This window comes from Taeniopygia guttata, chromosome 1 (genome assembly GCF_048771995.1).
Source record: "Taeniopygia guttata chromosome 1, bTaeGut7.mat, whole genome shotgun sequence".
NCBI lineage: Eukaryota > Metazoa > Chordata > Aves > Passeriformes > Estrildidae > Taeniopygia > Taeniopygia guttata.
The window spans coordinates 101,470,939-101,488,549 of NC_133024.1; the positions used below are offsets into that span (position 1 = coordinate 101,470,939).

A 17,611-nucleotide genomic window follows, 5' to 3' on the forward strand; every position below is an offset into this window, starting at 1 on the left:
AACCTGCTATTTGCAGATAGCATACTTCTGTACTATAATTGTTTGATTTAGTGCCCTTTACTGAAGTCTCCAGAGCAGTGCTGAGTGACTCCTGCTATTGCTTCCATACCTAACTGGATTCCCACAGGATAATTAGGGGAGGTGCTGTTTTGGAGTATGGTGTTGGGGATCTGCACCAGATGTGTCACCAAAACCCTCCTTCCTCAGGCAGTCTCACTGCCAGGCTCTCCACCAGCTCCTTTTTGTCTCTGCATGGCATCCGTCTGACACCTGGAGGTGGTGGGAGCTTCCCACCATTGAGCTGCAGACAGTTTGCAGATCTGCCAGTGTTCCTCCCCAGGACTCTGTGTCAAAGAGCTTTGAGCCATTTCCAGTAAGGAGGTAGATGTATCTGCCAGTGGACTTGCAGCAGAAGCAGCCAGGTCACAGTTTGTGGCACATGGGGAAGGTTTTCTCTTCCCTGTTGTACTTTACATTCATTTTTGTTGGGAGCCTGATCACTCATGCAAAATGTTTACCTTTAGGGGAAAATGCATAACGAGATATGCCTCATTATTGGACTAGACAGTAGGTAAGGGCTTCCAGTCAAAGTTCTTCTCTCCTGAATATGTAGACATATGTAGAAATAGGTACACAAAATAGGATAAAAACTAAGGAAAGGGTAAATCTTCAAAAGGCAGATACAGGTTTACTAATGGTTACTATAGATGGGAAATCTGAAATCTTCTAAATCTTCAATATGTATTTAAAAAGTAAGTTTATTAACCTGCTATTCTTCAACCTAACCCTTCTTTGAAAATAAAAGTTGTCATAAACATACCATTTAATGAAAAGGTATCTTGTAGTCTGTTCAGGCAAAATATATAATGTGAATATTGATAAGAAAGTGTACTCTTAAGTGGCAGTGGTAAAATCTTGTGCTTTTTATTATCAAAAAACACATCAAAGTGAAAACCCTAACCTTCTCATTAGTGACTGCTGGTGTTCCTTAAAAATTTATTTATAGATCAGTAAGAGAAGGAGTTGTATCACCTTCTGTGCCCCTTTCCTTAGGTAGGATTTCTTGTGTGAGAGCCATTTTGAGACCTTATGGATTGTGACTCTCAAATATTTCTCTCATGAGAACTTTCTGCTTCCCTTTGATTACATTTTATTGACTTTTGACACTTGGAAAGGCATGGAGAGCATTCCCTTGCTCCTGCTTGGTGGGTTGATCCCAGCCCAGGTGCTTTCTGTCTCACCACTTTAGATGGGTAAAGTCCCTCCTACTGCTGCAGGTTTGTTCAGATATAAAATTCCTCACATCCTACATGACCATGTTAGCTGAACAAACAGGCAGAGATTTACAGCAGACAGTTTTGTGTCTGTAACCACTCTGGGGAAGTCATTTGCCATAAAACTCTTCTCATAATGCACACATAATTTGCTTGATAAATGCAGTAAGTTCACTTCGCTGTATTCACAGGGTCACATTCATTTTTGTATGTGAATGGCAGTTGGTTTCTTTTTCAAAATGTTTGCAAGTCTCATGAGTTTCATAAGTTGTAGTGTCAATAAGTATCCATCCAAAAGCACGTTACTCGTTCTTTGTTATTTGTATTTGTTCTCCTTTAAAACAAATTTTAAAACCCTCATCTAGAAACAAAACCATATGCTAGAGATTTTTTACATAAATAATTTTGCTAATGTTAGTGATACGGAAAAAAAAAAGTGGGGTTTGTAAGGATAAGGAAAATTAATTTTTACTACTAAAAAGCAGATTTTCTAAACTCTTAGTTGCTATCAGTAAGTGATATTGAAAATCAATTTCGTAAAGCCCCCTAGGGTCTGATAATTATATTCACATTAAGATGAATAGGACAGAATATGCTACCACTTATCTTAAGAGGTTAATGGAAGGCTGTTCATGCACAGTGAATAATCCAAACTGGAAAAGTGAAAAATTACTACTGTTTGAGAATTTATATAATTTATATAATAATCAAACCTTAGCAATCTTATGTAATAGTCTTTACAAAAGTATGTCATACTAGCAAGTTTTTTTCAAAAATAGTTTTCTAGTGCAAAATTTAGTTGAATTTTTTGTACATAACACAAGTCCTGTCCCACCATGTGTTGAAGGTAGCAGTTCTTCCACAGACAGAGGATGTGTTCCAGCCAGACTCAGCTGGACATGAGCAAGAGTTGGGTATAGACATCTGTTAGATAGATAATGCCCTTGCCTTAACTTCAGTAACCCTCCTTTATTTCACAGCCACCTTGTTTCACAAAAAGGGAGGTTTCTTTTGCCAAAGCCTGGCCTTTGAAACATCCTTTCTGAATTCTTAGTGATTAGGTTGTATGAACAACAGCTGTAAGATGACAGGATCTCCTGAAGCTGCAGAAGTGATACCTATGAGGCAGCAGTATCCTCTTTCACTTAGTGCCTTTTTCCAAATAAATACAAGACTCTTATTTTCAATGCTACAACTGTTCGTAGTATAGAACAGGATGAAATATGAAAAACATTCCCTTTTGTACTCTACAAAGTCTCCCTTTCCTTAACCCCATGAGTCCTGAAATGTGCTGGTTTGGCCTTTTGTTTGTCAGGGGTTTGGGATTTGGTTTTGGGGGTTGGGATTGGGTTTTTTTTCATTTTGATTGTGGAATCAAATGAGGTTTTTTTATTTTAAACAATAGGTTATATAAAAGTTTCTCTTGACTGCTATACTTAGAATTTAGTTATATAAACTGTTTTCCTCACACTTCTTCCTCCTCTCCTTGTTGACACACAGAGTCCCAGGAAATATCAGTAATAGAGAAGAGGCTGAACTGGGTTTGAGTTCTGTGTAGCATTGCTCACCCTCTGCCTTTCTGAAACTCATTTTCCAATTGCTGCCATGTGTGGAGTAAATGTCACCAATGTTTCCATCTGGGATTCTTTCTACCTTGCATTTTCTGTCCCTGAGAAAATATTCTTTGTCTGCTTTCCAGACCTTTTGTGATATGCTCAAGAATAAAAATGGCAGTGCTTGATATTTTCCTTCCTTTCCATCCTGTCTTTTGGAGAAAAAAAAAAAAAAAAATCTCTTTAACAGGGGTTAAACAAATTTCACCAGTTAAATTGAAATGAGTTTATACATCTTTACATTATGCACAGTTGAATTCTTTCCCATAGTGGTTTTTTTTTAACAACAAAATATCCCCCAGCTTTTCATATCTGGGATTCAAAATGACAATGGATATTAAGATCCATGGAGTTTCATTTTTTTTACAATTTAGTGTAGTAGGCAATAGAATAGGGAATGCACTGAGAGCAGCCAGGCTTTTGAAACTGCCTGTGCAGAGACTGCATATCCACAGAAACTCTAAGTAAACAATTTAGCTGTATGCTGTTTATTCCACCTCTCTCTTTCTCTTTTCTTTGCTAACACAGGTCCACAAAGATTCTCGAGTTCTCAAGCCCTAGCTTATGGAAGTGTGTAATGTCAGTGTGGTTGCAAAATCACACGATCTCCTAGCTCTGTATCTTATCCTTCACCCAACATTGCACAACGCTGGACTGTCAGCTAGGAGAACGAAAGGAGCCAGATTGTGTTGTGCCACCTCTTTTTCTAGTTCACGCATAAGTTGCCACCAGGATTATTTTTCTGTGTTTGTAGCACGTTTGGTGGATTTGGGGCACATTCTTTGCTTCCATTCTCCTCATTCATGTGACTCTTTCCCAGTGCTTCCAAATGAGCTAATGTGTCTTCAACATGGAGAAAACCAACCAACCAAGTTGGTTAGGATGTGTATTGTTCTCTTGTTTTATTTGTGGGTTGTTTGGGGTTTTTTTTAATTGGTCTTTGTTCTGTTCTTTTTAAAAACATATCTACAAAAAGAGAATATAAAACTTTCTGCCCTAAATACCTCTTTTGCATCAGGTATGGATATTTTAATGGGGTGAGGTGTAATAGCAGAACAGTGCCATGTCTCTGTCCTCACGAGCATCGCTGCATGCAGATTAGAAAGGCTCTGTAGTGCTGCTGCTGTATGCCAGATTTGCTATTTGCTCTTGTTTGCATGATAGTATTTCTAATTTACTAATATGATATGGAAATAATGGCACATCACCGATCTTTCAACATATTGTATCACTGCTTTATCATATTAGGCTAATACACTGCGAGAGTTGATAGCACCTCTCCATGTCAAATGGGAACCACATCTCTTGGCACTGAACGGATTGGACTCAAAGGTTGATAAACTTATCATTAGAGAATTGGCACGACGGAGACTCAACTTCAGCCTCTTGCAAGCAACCTAATGGCCTCCGTTCAGAAAGTCAGTTCTTCTTGAATAACTTTGATGTTTATAACAGAGAACCTGTTAAAGCATAGACAACCGCATGCCTGAATATGAGGCCTCCAGGAAGGTGTCAAAGGGCATGGCCAGTCTTTTGAAGAATGCACCCTTTCCACAATGGGACTAGGCACAAAGTCAGATCCAGTCTACATGGAGCACATTTGCAGAAAATACTGCCCCCCGCACGGGAGAACGGAAGGGGAAGAGGGTCTTGGCAGGGGAAGGGCTTTGATGTCACTCAGTTTTGTTCTGCACACCTCGAGGAATTAAAGAGGGATTCAGCCATGGTAACTGTAATTTCCCATTGCTTGTACTGAACTCCAGTGAACCCATTCAGGCCAACCAGACAGAGTCGTGTCATTTAAGCATGCTTCACATTAGTGAAGGAAGTTTCCTTACTGTGTCATGCTAAACTAAGTGTATTCTGTCAAGTGGAGGTATGTACAGACCTTTCAGAGACTTCCATTTATCCAATGGTTTGTACTGAATTCCCAGAGGGTACGCTGGCACTCGTTCAGATGGTGACGGAGAAGATACCTCACGCTGAGATTTATTAGACTCTGCAGTTAAACTCTTTGGTTCCTCTTTATCTTCTAGGACTAAAACATGTGAGTGATGCTGCCTGGCCAAGCAGGCACAAAGTATTCTCTGTATAACACCCAGACTCCAGAGGGCTGTTTTGGGGCCAGTATTTGTCTGGATGTCACTCAAAGTAGATTCAGATATTGTATTTATCATTATGTTCTGAGTCCCCTATGGGTTGATGTTTGCCTCTATCTCTGTGATTAGAATGTGGATTTTCCTTGATATATTTGGCTAAGGGTGTATTGTAATAATGTTAATGCTAATTACTTGATATTTCATACTATCTTTCGGGGAGATACTTTTAAAAAATGTATTTTGAAATGTTTTCTTTCTGTTTGCTCAATGTATGGTATTGCATTATGTTAATACCAATAAAATTATATATATATATAGTTATATATATATTTCCCTTTTATAAAGAAGTAAATTATGCTTTTTTGCCTCACAAACAGGAAATGTGCAGTGAATAAAATTAACTCATTCTGCCTTACAGCAGGTGACAAAGCTTATAATAGTTTTAATATTCTTTTATTTGAAAAATAAAAACTATAGTATTACATAAATTAGTTGGAAATTCATCAAAATGCATGTTTTATGTTTCTGCTCAATGGGACTGTCGCAAAACAGCCTAAATATTTAGCAATGTTGTTTTGGCATCTTTTAATTTTTTCTAATCAGAAACATGCACTGTATTGCTATTATTGATTACAAAACTGTACTGTCATATATTTTTGCCTGTTGGCCAGATAGACAAACCCACTGAGTTTGTCTGTAGGAATTGATTTTAAAATTTAATTTAGTGCTCTTTCCAATGCTTGGCAAAGGCAGAATTTATTTTTTATATAAGGTTGCCTTTGAAGTACCTGCCTCTGCCAGGAATGATAAATCACTGCTAAGTACATAAAGATTCTGCAACCTGAAGGATGTGTGATTAAAGTCTTGGAATGGCCTGCAACCCCAGCCAGTCCTTTACATTCTGTCATTAAATTCCATAATTAGTTAGAGGTGAAATGTTTTGGAAATGAATTAGAGAAGCAGAAGCAAGGATGTGACTCTAAAATGTCCTTTGGCTGCCATTTAGGGTAACACTGATGGCTTATTTGCTGCTTGTAGCCAAAGGCCAGCATATATCTGCACTAATGCCTATTAGATTGTCTTCAGCTTCCTCTCTTTCTTTTCCCCACCCTTTCTAACATATTGTATTGAGTATCTTTGTTTTGCAGAGGCATTCAGAAGGGCTGTAATTAGCAGTCCCTGGCATTTAATTGCATACACATTTGTTAAATATTTTTCTGTATGCCTTAAAATAAAGTATAGAAAATGGCAGTAAATGTTTCTTTAATGAAGGCATTTGATTTATTCATGAAGTCAGGATTTTTTAAAGGTGTTATTTTGGGCTTAATAAAGGAAATAAGCCAGCAAATTTTCTGTCTTGCTTTTGCATAATCATCGTGTGTCAGGGCTGACGTTCAGTTCCTTTCTCTTGTTCCTTTTGTGGCAAACACATTCTGCCCAATGGGTGGGGAATGGACCTTTCTGCTGTGACCACTCTCATGCCAGTTTTGAGAGCACTTTATGCTAAGGTTTATACATGTTCACAAGTTCATTTTGACATCTGATGACATGAGTGATGTCTAGAAAAGCCACATGGAATTATTGCATTTCTCTTGTCACAGCAATAGCTTCTGTCCTGAAAGGTACCTTGAACTCTGTGTGGTGCTTACAGACCATGGGGGTGTGATGGGCATTCAGCAGCTGATGGGGGGTGCCTAATATTTGGCAGTGTTGTGCCCTGCATAATTAAGATGTAAATCAGAGTGCAGCTTAATTAGGTTGGAATCTGATCAGTGCAGCTATCATAATGTACAGTTATAAATCCATTAATAAATCTGAATATCTGAATAAATATAACATCTTCTGGGATAACATTTTGGGAAGTATTTCAGGTCCCTTTCAGAAACGCCTGGGGAGGGGCTTCCCCAGCAGACCACCGTGGGTTACAGGGGTAACTGAGGCAGACATTCAATTAACCTGGCCCCTGCCCACACTAAAGTTTCTCCCATGTTGAACTTAGAATTGCAATTCCTTAGTGATGCGTTTTGGAAAACTCCAGTCGCGGTGCTACATTTTCATACAAAGAAGCAACTTGGGATGTTGCCTGAAGTAGAGTTCATTTTCCAGGTGGGTGTTGCTCACCAGGAACGTGTCCCCCATCTGTTCAGGCTTGCTTTCAGGTATCAATCCCATAAGCCTTGACAGGCACTGCCGTTGTGCGAGCGTGACTGTGGCTTGATCTGACTGGTGAGTAATGTCACTGGGTCCGTATCGTTTGTCACTTAACCTTTCACAGCTTTGAGTGCTGCAGCCTTAGGTTAGGTTTGTAATACCAGTATTTTCCTCAAGGAGTAATTGCTTCTATATACTGTGAATTAATATTTGTAGGGAACTCCTCATCCTGTTCCAAAGTTACAGAATCCCCACATGTCTAGCAGTTTTGCCCAGTTTGCCCCAGCTCCTGGCTTTCCTCATAAATAGAAGTTTTCTGTTGTTTTTGAACTGCAGAGCCTAAGGGGAAGTGTACCATCAAAGTGTGATTGGTCTGTTTATTTCACTTCAGCATTGATAGCTTGTGGTAAAATTAAACAGCACTTACATCAGTGTGTGGCACAGAAAAATGTCAGGATATCCTATTTCATTGTGTAAAATTCTCCCAGAGAGTCACTAAAATCAGAAGATGAAGTTTAAACTGGTGCCTTCATAGGCAGCTTAATGACTGGAGTATCATATCCAAAACTAAGGAAGGATGCAACTATAACCCTACTGCAGAAAAGTTCTGCCACTGATCAGAATTCCATTACTTTGGGAAGCTTTGGAGTGACTTCATTCTTCTGTCCTCTCTGAAATCACAGCCCACCAATATAACCTCATGAAACAGCAGGACTGCGAGCAAAGAGGGAGCTACAGATGCTCATGTGAGGCATGCAAGAGCTGTGAAGAGGCAGCATGAGCAGAAAAAGCTAATTATTCCCTCTGTGTGTCCCCTTCTCACTAACACAGTAACCCATTATCTGGCACCTGTACTTCACTGCTAAGTGCATGTCAGAAGTGGCGGAATGCTGCTTTCAGCTCAGCAACGCAGATCTGCAGGGAGACACATCGAGGGTTTTTCCTTATGCTCAGTTTAGTGTCAGCTGTGTTTTGCAAACAATTCCGGCTGTGTGAAAGGCTGAAGAGATGTGGCCGAGGTGGGTGTGAGACCCAGAGCAAGAGCAGCCCACGTGTCCCATGGAGGCTGGAGGCTGAACACTGAACACGCTCCAGCCCACACTGCAGCCAGCAGGGCACGGGAGGCCTGTGGGGCCCTGGCTCATCCTTCAGACGTCCCCAGAAAGGTGTCTCCAGTGGAAAAGAGATTCTCAGGGATCTACTGACCCAGAAGGAAAACTGCTACTGCCAGAAGTAGTTCACAATAAGAATTAGACCTTCGGTGCCACAGAAAAGGCTTGGCATCTGTCAGGCCTTAGCGAGGCTAGGGCTAGATCTTTTAATAGATGGTACCTGCCTGATTCTGGTATTGAACTTTGCTGTAGCAGAAAATGCCTGAAGTACCTTCAGATATCTATCGTTTGAGATAAGAATTTTCCACTTTCTTGCACAGTTCACTTTATTTCAAGAAACCCAATTTATGCTCATGCACGTGAGAGGAGAAACAGGCTGATACCATTGGGTGTAAAACTCCAGCAAGTGCAGGACTCTTGTGTTGGTGCTTTCAGTGAGCACCCTCCCTAGGGAGTAGCTTTTTTTGTCTGAAGGTTTATGTAATGGGAGAGAATAGAAACTCTGTACAATTCTTCCAGTAACCCAAAAGTACTTCCACTTTAGAGGAAATGATGGTATAAAATCCAGATTTAATACCTTCATTGAATAAAGACAAAATCATAAATACAACAAATATAAAATGTAATAATTTTATTTTAGTAGCCTCCAGCTACTAAAATTTCACCAAACACATGGATCAAAGCTTGTTTTTAAACAATGCTCCTCTCTTCCTTGATTCAAGACTTTAGGGAAAATCCTGCACTTTCGCATACACAGGGGCAGAAAGGACAGAAGATTACGTGAATCAGAAGAAAGCAGGGAAAGGGAAGCAATACCAGAGGGAAGGGTTGCAAAGACTGGGTACTGCTGAAGAAGAACTCGTTTTGCTTTTAATTTAGTTTTAACTCAGCTTACTTTAAGTTTTCTTCACTTATAGAAAACATTAATATGCTCATGTATGTGTAGGCATATATATATATATATATAAAGGGGTGTGTATGTGTGTGTGTGTGTGTGTGTGTGTGTGTGTGTGTGTGTGTGTGTGTGTGTGTGTGTTTACAGGTGTAATCACATATCCAGTCCAGCCTTGATTTTAAAGTCGCATAGGATGTGGCATAGGACATAGCATAGGTGTCTTTGTACTTCAACAGGGAAATCTGCTCTATTTAACCCAGAGCAGATGTTTAGCTACTGTTTCCATGTAGACCTGCATCTTATTGCACCTCCTGCCTGCTGTACCATGCCAGGCTTAAATCCTGTGTTACTTCTTCCTTTTCTCAGTAATAAGGGATGTGACCGTAACATTTTCCTACCAGGAGCTTGTAGCAGTCAGCTACCAGGAGCTACCAGTCATTGTAGCTCCCCCCATACCTGTGCAGGAGTGACATCATGGACAGCCACTGCTGTGCAGACACCATCTCCTTTGAGCCTTACATTGATTTCACCACTTTGTTCCTTTTAGCCTGGGTCGGGGGTGGGGTAAGGAAATACATAGCTTAGTCTGCCAGCCAGCCATCTAAATAGTGTTAAAAATTATTAATTCCTGAATCTTTGTATTAGAAGCATTTGGGTATGTCTCACTCTTGGACAATTTGGACTCTTAATGATTAACCTAAACAGCAGCAAATATGGATTTGGGCCTTGCACTGAGAAACCAACTGCTTCTTCAGAAATTTCTTTTCTCCCCTCCGCTGCAACAGTGCTAAAATCCACATCCACTCTCCTTTCATCCTTCTTCTTTTTCACCTTGTATCTAGTACCTGGGGAGATCCCTTCAGTCTCTGCTAAGTGTTCCCTGGGGTTTAGAAGCCCAGCCAGGCTGTTGCACACTGTGGCCACAGCCCTTGCCTGCCTTTTGGCACAGATGGAGCTGGGGCTGCAGAGCTGCTGCAGGAGGCTGCCCCTTCCCAAGGGGTCAGCAGGGCTCTGTGTGCTGCTCTGCCTGCCTGGCAGTGAAACCACTGGCAGGTTTGATAGTCCCTGTTGTTAGACATGGCAGAGAGAACCTGCTGTGGCACAGGAGGGTTGCAAAAGCTTTCTTACTGCTGGAATTATATCAGTTGTTAGCTTGTGGCAGACCAGGGTGTCTGTTCCAAACATGGACACATCAGGGTCAAGAAGAAAAAGGAAAAAAAAACACCCAGAGGTTTGTACACCCAAGGCTGTTTTATCTAACTTGAGACCACTTCCCAGAGGCCTGGGATGCTTCTTGTTTTGGGGGAGTATTTACTGCATTTACTCACTCACAGGTCTCTGGGACACTTGAGGTAAATGCCTCCCCTACACAAAAGGTAAAGCAAAAAGGTGTAGCTGTCAAATTGGAAGCAAATCTTTAGGATTTGGAGGGAGAAATAACATGGCAGCTGTTTAATAATGTAATTAGTGATGTATTCTAACAAAATTGCCTCCTTAATATCCTGAGAAAGCTGAGGTTACCTGGTTCCTCTGCCAGAGGGAGTGAGCTCACCAAAAGGAGTGAAAATGGAAGTTTAAATTTCAGTGGAGCCTGGAGATTTCAGTCTGACTGTGCCTTATTCACTTCTGTCACAGACTTCACAGCAGCTTGGCTTTCTGGGGATTTGCAGAGGTTGGTAAATGCAGGGCTGACTGCAAGGAGAGGAGTGGGCGTGTGTGAGAGGAGTCGCACAGCGAAGGAAAGTGCGTCACTGAGCAGAAAAGGGAGCAAACAGAAAAGAGGATAGTGGGAAAATGGAGAATTCCATCAGGGTGGCAGCGGTGTCCTTCAGTCAGGATGAGAAGTCTGAAGGCAATGGGGTTGAGCGTAGGTGGTGTCTAGAGGCACTGGCAAAGACCAGAGGGGCCCCAGTGAAGAGTTTTGATCCTTGAAATATGACCTTGTTAGTAGGGTAGTGACAAAATTTATTAACCATCCTTACACAGGCACTTCTGTTCACTCAGCCCCACATGAAATCACGGCTCCTCTGGTAACTCACTGAAAGACAAAAACCATGCAAGATTTTGGTGGCTTGAGCTTAGCAGAAAAGTGAACAGAAGTGCAGGGACCTCTACTGAAAACTGCTGGAGTTTCATATATTTAGAGCAGATTTATGAGAAGTGTGTGCCTAGAGATTCTCTGTGTCCAGAGAGCAGTGTGTTAGCCAGCTGGGCTGCAGTGGTGACCTTCTACAGGGTTCTAATTCAGTACCTTCTTCCTGAATCATCAGTTTACACGGACCAATCATCTCTTGATCCATGTAAATACCAATGGTAACTTTCTCTCTGGTCACTTTTCACAGAAGTACCTTGTGGGTCTCAGATTCAGTCAAAGAGAGAAACGGGAGTTTCTAGCCAGGCAGAAGCCTGGGAAAGAGCTGGAAAAGAATGTAAATAATTCTCTATCTCTCTTGTCTTTCACATTGTTTATAGTTAAGTTCTATCACTGTGCGTCAAGCACTTTGCACCAATGCTGTGGGTTGTTTTCACTTCAGGACCAATGGAGTTGATCCTCACAAAGCTCTGTATAAAAGAGCGGTGTATTTTGAATAAACCGGAGTTTTCCTCTCAGCAGCCTTCTGATCAGTCTCTTCATTCCCATCCTGCCTTGACAGCGACAGTACCTTATGCTGTTATGATCTTGGTTTATAAGAGGAAAATAATGGAAAGATGAATTGCCTAATAGAGCCAGGAGATGATGACACTTTGTACATCACAGAGCTTGGTGCATGTTCTTTTCAACAGCAAGTGACAACACAGTATGAGAAATCCCAATAGCTTTTTCCTGAACGCTGAGAACCCAAACAGTTCCTGACTTGTTGGAGTTTCACCTACTCAACCATAATCTTCATCTCTCTCTCTCCCCTGAGAAAATGTAAAAGTAGTTACAAATATTTACTGCATTTTAAGGGCAAAGTACAAAAAGTTCAGAAACTTTTCCTATATAAAGCAGAATAGTAAATTATAATAATAAATACGATGTTTACTAGAGAGATGTATTCATTATCTCCAGAATTAAATGCAAATAACTTTGCATTCACTTGAAGACAGCAGAAGTTTCTTTGTTACAAAATTCAGTACCTGTGTATTCTTGCATTTGGAAGATAGGGTTCTAATAGATTTAGATCCCATGTGTTGCAGTTTGTGCAGCTTTATTTCTGCTCCTGAGTTACAGAGTTGTTCAGGCTTGTGAGGGGCAGGGGTCAAAATTACAGCTTCAGAGAAGACACTGCTTTTCATCAGTATGTGGAAACTGTGACCTGGCAGTGCCTTCAGAGAAACAGGAAAGATGCAACCCCCAACTCAGCAGCCAAATGAGTGAGAAAAACAATTCGTTGTGTTGGCTGCTGGTCTGAGGTCACCTGCAAATCCTCTTAGACCTAATTTTCTACTTAAACAAAACATTACCAGATGTCTTATTCTTCTTTAACAAGACAGCCATGCTGTAAAAGCATGACTTGCATACAAATCCACCAATTTTAAAAAAGAAAATATGTGTTAAGCTCAGCTCTATATCTAACAGAATACCTCAGATGCTTCATGGTGCCAAGGGTTTCACCAACACCTACAGGAAATCAATCAAAGCCTCTAGCAGAAGGCTGAGGGAGGGGAGATGTGTGTGTAATCTCATTCCCGCCTACTGAGAGCCATTGAGAGCAGCAGCACCACCTTCAGCATTTCTCTGGAAAATATTAAGGGCTTGGGATGTGTTTTCGTGCCACCCACTGCCCTCTCCCCCACCATGGGTGAACAAGGCATCTTGCCCTCTTTAGAGCTTTCCCAGCTTTAGCAGCAGCAAGGCATTTAAGGGACTTGTTTTTATTTCCTCCTCTTTCCTTTTTAGGAAATCCTGTCCCCTTTTTGACATGCTGCTCATAGTGACATCACCGAGTCAGTGACAGGGTGTGGGGGATGCAGCCCCAGCCGTGTGGAGGTGCTGCTGCCTTCCAGAGACCTCCTGTCAGTGTTCTGCTGACAGGCAGAGCACTGACCCAGCCTGTGTCCTGCCCCCACAGTCCTGTGCCTTTCCTGGGCAGGCTCAGAGCTGTTCCCATTCAGGGGAGGGCAGAAGTTTGGTAAGTTTGGTGTCACGCTCCCTCTGAGGCCCATGTTGAGCAGTGGGTGCCTGTCCCAGGGAATGAGCCCTGAGGAGCACCAGCCATGCAGATCCCAGGCCAGCAATGTGGGCAGGGCAGGACAATCCCCCTGGCACAGGGTTTATACTCTTGGGCAGGGGCCATTTTGCCATCCAGGTTCATTCACTTGTCATTCTGTATTTGACCTTGGGATTGAGCTCAAATGCTTTATTTTGCCTTAGTGGAGAGTTTCTGTGTTTTAGGAAACCATGGGTTTTTGATGGCAAGCCTGGGTGTAGTGGCTGGTTGCCAATCCAGGCTCTAGATCTCTCTAGCAAAGTGAATTCAGATGGTGTGGAAACAAAGTGCTGGCCTGCTTCTTCATGCAGGGAAGCCATCCCTGCCCTGTCCCCTCAGGGTCCAACCTTGGCAGTGCTTCTGGGGACACCTGAGGAAAGATCTCTTTTGCCTTGCATAGCAAGAGATGAGAAGGGGAGAGAGAGAGAGAAACAGGTGTCAAATACTCGTGTGTCAGACCAGGAGGGAGTTTTCCCTTTGCCCTTTAGCAAATCACTCCCCTTCCACAGCTGTCAGACTGGTGGACATCAGCATTCATCTGATAGGAACTGATAGATCCCAAACTCCTGACCTCATTGCTGCATAGACTTCGTAAGAGAGCATAAAAATCAAGACCACAAAAGATTTTAACCACTCTATGATTATTCAGCTACTGGATGTTTTAATAAGAAAGAAAATTACAAGAAAGAGGAAAGAGTCTCATTTCTATATTATTTCAGTTCTGGCCACCATTGACAGTGATGAACCCAGCTCACCAAGCAGGGTAGCACAGGATGGGATGAGCTCTATACAGACTCAAAATAATTCCATCTATAAAAAATCTCCAACCTTTTTTCACTTCCATATCTCTTAAAAAAAAAAAAAATTTACATGTGTGCTTTAAAAACATCTACCCTCGAAAAGGCCAAAGGAATAAATATATGAGAGATAAAGCAAGATTAGTTGTTGATTGCAAAATTCTTGAATTGTATAAATATCTGTACAAATGCAAACACTTTTTGTGATGGGGAGAGGAGATTTGGGTTTCTGGAGTTCTTGCCTGAGCCTGACAAGAGTCGTTGCCCTACTGCATTGTATGGGTTCAAATGGGAGGTGGCCTCAAGTAGCTCTTGATGGACTAAAAATGTCATTTTTAAACACAAGCTGTCTTCTCTCTTGGTGACTGATAAGAAACCCTCTAATCACCTGAGGACACTGAGGTTCTTTACTGAAGGGTGCTTCTGTATGTGGTAAACTTTCAGCCAGTAGAAATTACTGTCTTGGAGCAGGGTCAGTCCCAGGGTAAACACTGGGAACCAAGCAGCCTTCCTACAAGAGCTTCTAGGAAACCTCTGTAAGACACGGGCACCTTGAGCCAGGACTGGCTGGGAGCTCCCCGAGGGCTCCGGGAGCACAGGCAGTGTCTGGGTGTTGTGTGAACGTGTGTCAGTGTGCAAGGGACAGCAGGGACACAGCCATGGACACAGCCATGGACACAGCCATGGACAGAGCCATGGGACACAGCCATGGACACAGCCATGGGACACAGCCATGGACACAGCCATGGGACACAGCCATGGACACAGCCATGGACACAACCATGGGCACAGCCATGGACACAGCCATGGACACAACCATGGGACACAGCCATGGACACAGCCATGGGACACAGCCATGGACACAGCCATGGGACACAGCCATGGGACACAGCCATGGACACAGCCATGGACACAGCCAACACTGTCCCAAGGGCTGCCCCAGCTAATCCTGATCCCCACTCTGCTAATCCTGACTGCACTGGTGCTTGCAAGGTTGTACGGAGTCACCGAAGATTTTCCTCTGGGGGAAACATTGTGTGAAAGGTTGAAGTGGTTTGATGTTTTCTAAATGAAGCATTTCAGATGCTCATATCAGAGTAACACTTCATCCCCAGCTTTTGCATGGTTTTGTTTTTAAAGAAGCAAAACCTTTATTTTCTTTTTTATTTTTTCTTTTTAAATGCTTTCAGTACTAGTTAGAACAAATATTTTAAACCTATAATAAATAAATACTTCTCTTATTTCTGTATTTTGATACAGTATACAATAAATACTGATTTTTTTTAAACCAAACTGTAATGCAAACAGCTCTGTTTTGGTTTGCTATGCTGCCAGGTCATGGCTCTTATATTTAGTCTCTAGTTTGCTGCTGAACCATGAGGTAATAGTAAAGTAACAGACCGGCATAAGTGACGGCATTACTGACTATTGAACCACACCACTGAGTATCAAAAATAAGAGGCAAAAATAAGTGAACTTTCCTAGGAAGGAAAAGGATGTGTCATTCCAGGACCACCATCACATATTCTTGCGTGCTGTTATCAGCACTTTCAGTCTGAGATGTGATCCCTGATCCTTAGCAGGATGCTCCCAGGGTGCTCTGCTTGTAACAACGAAGTCACCAGAACTATGTAACTGCAGTACCAGAAATCTGATTTCTGGTAGTAAGTCACTGTAATATTACTGCACCTTCAGCTATTTCTCTTTTTTCCCCTCTTTTGTTGCCTGTCAAGTTTTTACATTCTTGGAAGTTTTTCTCCCTTTCTTGTGAAGGCCAATAGCAAGAAGGAGCAGTTCCTGAGCTCTTTTCTGGAATTTAGGAGGTGTGAAATATTCTCCTTATGGTCTAGTTAAACCTGTTAAACATTTGGCAAAGGTTTTTGATAGGTCTTCATGTAATCACATTAATGATACATTGTTGCTTTCTCTATTTCTTCCTCCTTTTTTTGTTTTCCCCTTTGTCTCATTACAGTTGAAACTGTAGAGGAAAAAGCAGCAGACTCCTTGCAAGATTTGTACAGAGCCTTGGAGCAGGCCAGCCTGTCTCCTTTAGGAGAGCACCGGATTTCTACTAAGCTGGAGTATAAGAAATCTTTTATAAAGAGATGTAGCGATCCAGTAGTCAATGAAAAGCTGCACCAGCTGCGAATTCTGAAAAGCACTTTAAAGGTGAGATAAAACAGGGAGGAAAAATCCTGCCCCAGGGCTGGATCGGGCTGTGTTGTAATCAGAGATTATTGTGTGCAGCTGGAGACCAGGCTGAGCCCAGTGTGCAAACAAGGGAGACATGGGGAAGCATTGCTTGAAAAGAAGAGGAAAATGTGCTTGGGAGAGCAGTCAAAGTGAGGGGATCAGTTTCAATTTCTTTATTTTCTTGTACTTAATCTCAGTCAGCTGCTCCTCCTCTAGCTAGTTTAACAGAAGTTGACACCAAATTACTGGAGGAAACCTTAATCCCTGTTTTATCCCTGAACGTTTTGAATTATCAAAACACATTCATTTTGTAATTGCCAAAGTCTAAAGTTAAACAAAGCCAGCCTTTAGAAGAGAACAGTATCTCTTGCAACATTTGACTGTTTTCTAATTGATGAGCTTGTCCAGGACGAAACTGTATGCTTGCATTCTGTGAAAACTGATAGGATCGATCATGGTATTTAATTAGTAAGATTGATTAAATAAGTAGTACTAATGATAGATTTGAAAATTTATATGGTAATTTTAAATGTACTACAGCTCTTTTAGCCTCCTTGTCAGCTTCCTTTCTTTGTTACAGCAGTTTCAGTTATGCCCTGATAGAGATTTCAGGAAATAATGTGCTGGATTTCCTCAGGGACCCTGTTAACTATATTAAATTACCACATTTTAAGCCACCAGATAATTGTACAGTGCATTTTGTAACAGCTTTCATCAAAGAGGGGTTTATAAACATTAATTAATTTAGTTTTCTATCACCTAGAGAAGCATTTAGACAATATTATTTTCATGGTGTGGGGCTCCCATCCTGAAAAGAAATCCTACATGTGCTTAACTTTCTGTACTGCAGCATCTCCTTGAAGGCAACTTGCATTATTATCTTGGCATGCAAGACTTTGTAGGGTTGAAGGCTGACAAAAAAGGGCAACATTCACAGCTGTCCATGGCTTCTTCAAGCATGAGGAACTGAAACAACATCACAGTGCTCTCACAGACATCGGGGTGGCAGGAGGTTCACGCTGTTGTTGAGGGTTTGCACCACAGTGGGGTCTCACAGCACAGCCATGGTTCAGCATCAGCAGCCTGCTGCCATGCTGAATTGTCTCTTTGTTAGTGGTTATTGATACCTGAGATACATTCCTGGTTTTGTGCTTCTCTGGAACTTCTTTCCTTTGGACCAAGCAAACAATTTTTTTGCTCTCTGTCCATTAGCCATATTTTGTAAGCCTGTCAGCACTCTTGTTTGGACTGTGATTGGTGTAAATCATGCTTAAGTACACAAGA

At 41.7% G+C, this 17,611-nt stretch overlaps 1 protein-coding gene across 9 annotated transcripts in view; it reads left to right on the forward strand.

Annotated features, from left to right (window-relative positions):
* The window catches only part of CNKSR2 (connector enhancer of kinase suppressor of Ras 2), a 204,120-nt gene that overhangs the window by 182,131 nt on the left and 4,378 nt on the right, over positions 1 to 17,611 (forward strand). For 5 of the 9 annotated variants that reach the window (XM_030282021.4, XM_072934511.1, XM_072934519.1 and 2 more), the window contains one exon: positions 16,107 to 16,303. In XM_030282021.4, the coding sequence (XP_030137881.4) occupies positions 16,107 to 16,303 (197 nt within the window). Of the gene's footprint in view, positions 1 to 3,415; positions 6,335 to 16,106; positions 16,304 to 17,611 lie in introns of those variants that run through there. The other 4 variants (XM_012569489.5, XM_012569488.5, XM_012569486.5 and 1 more) reach the window with 2 other exon arrangements.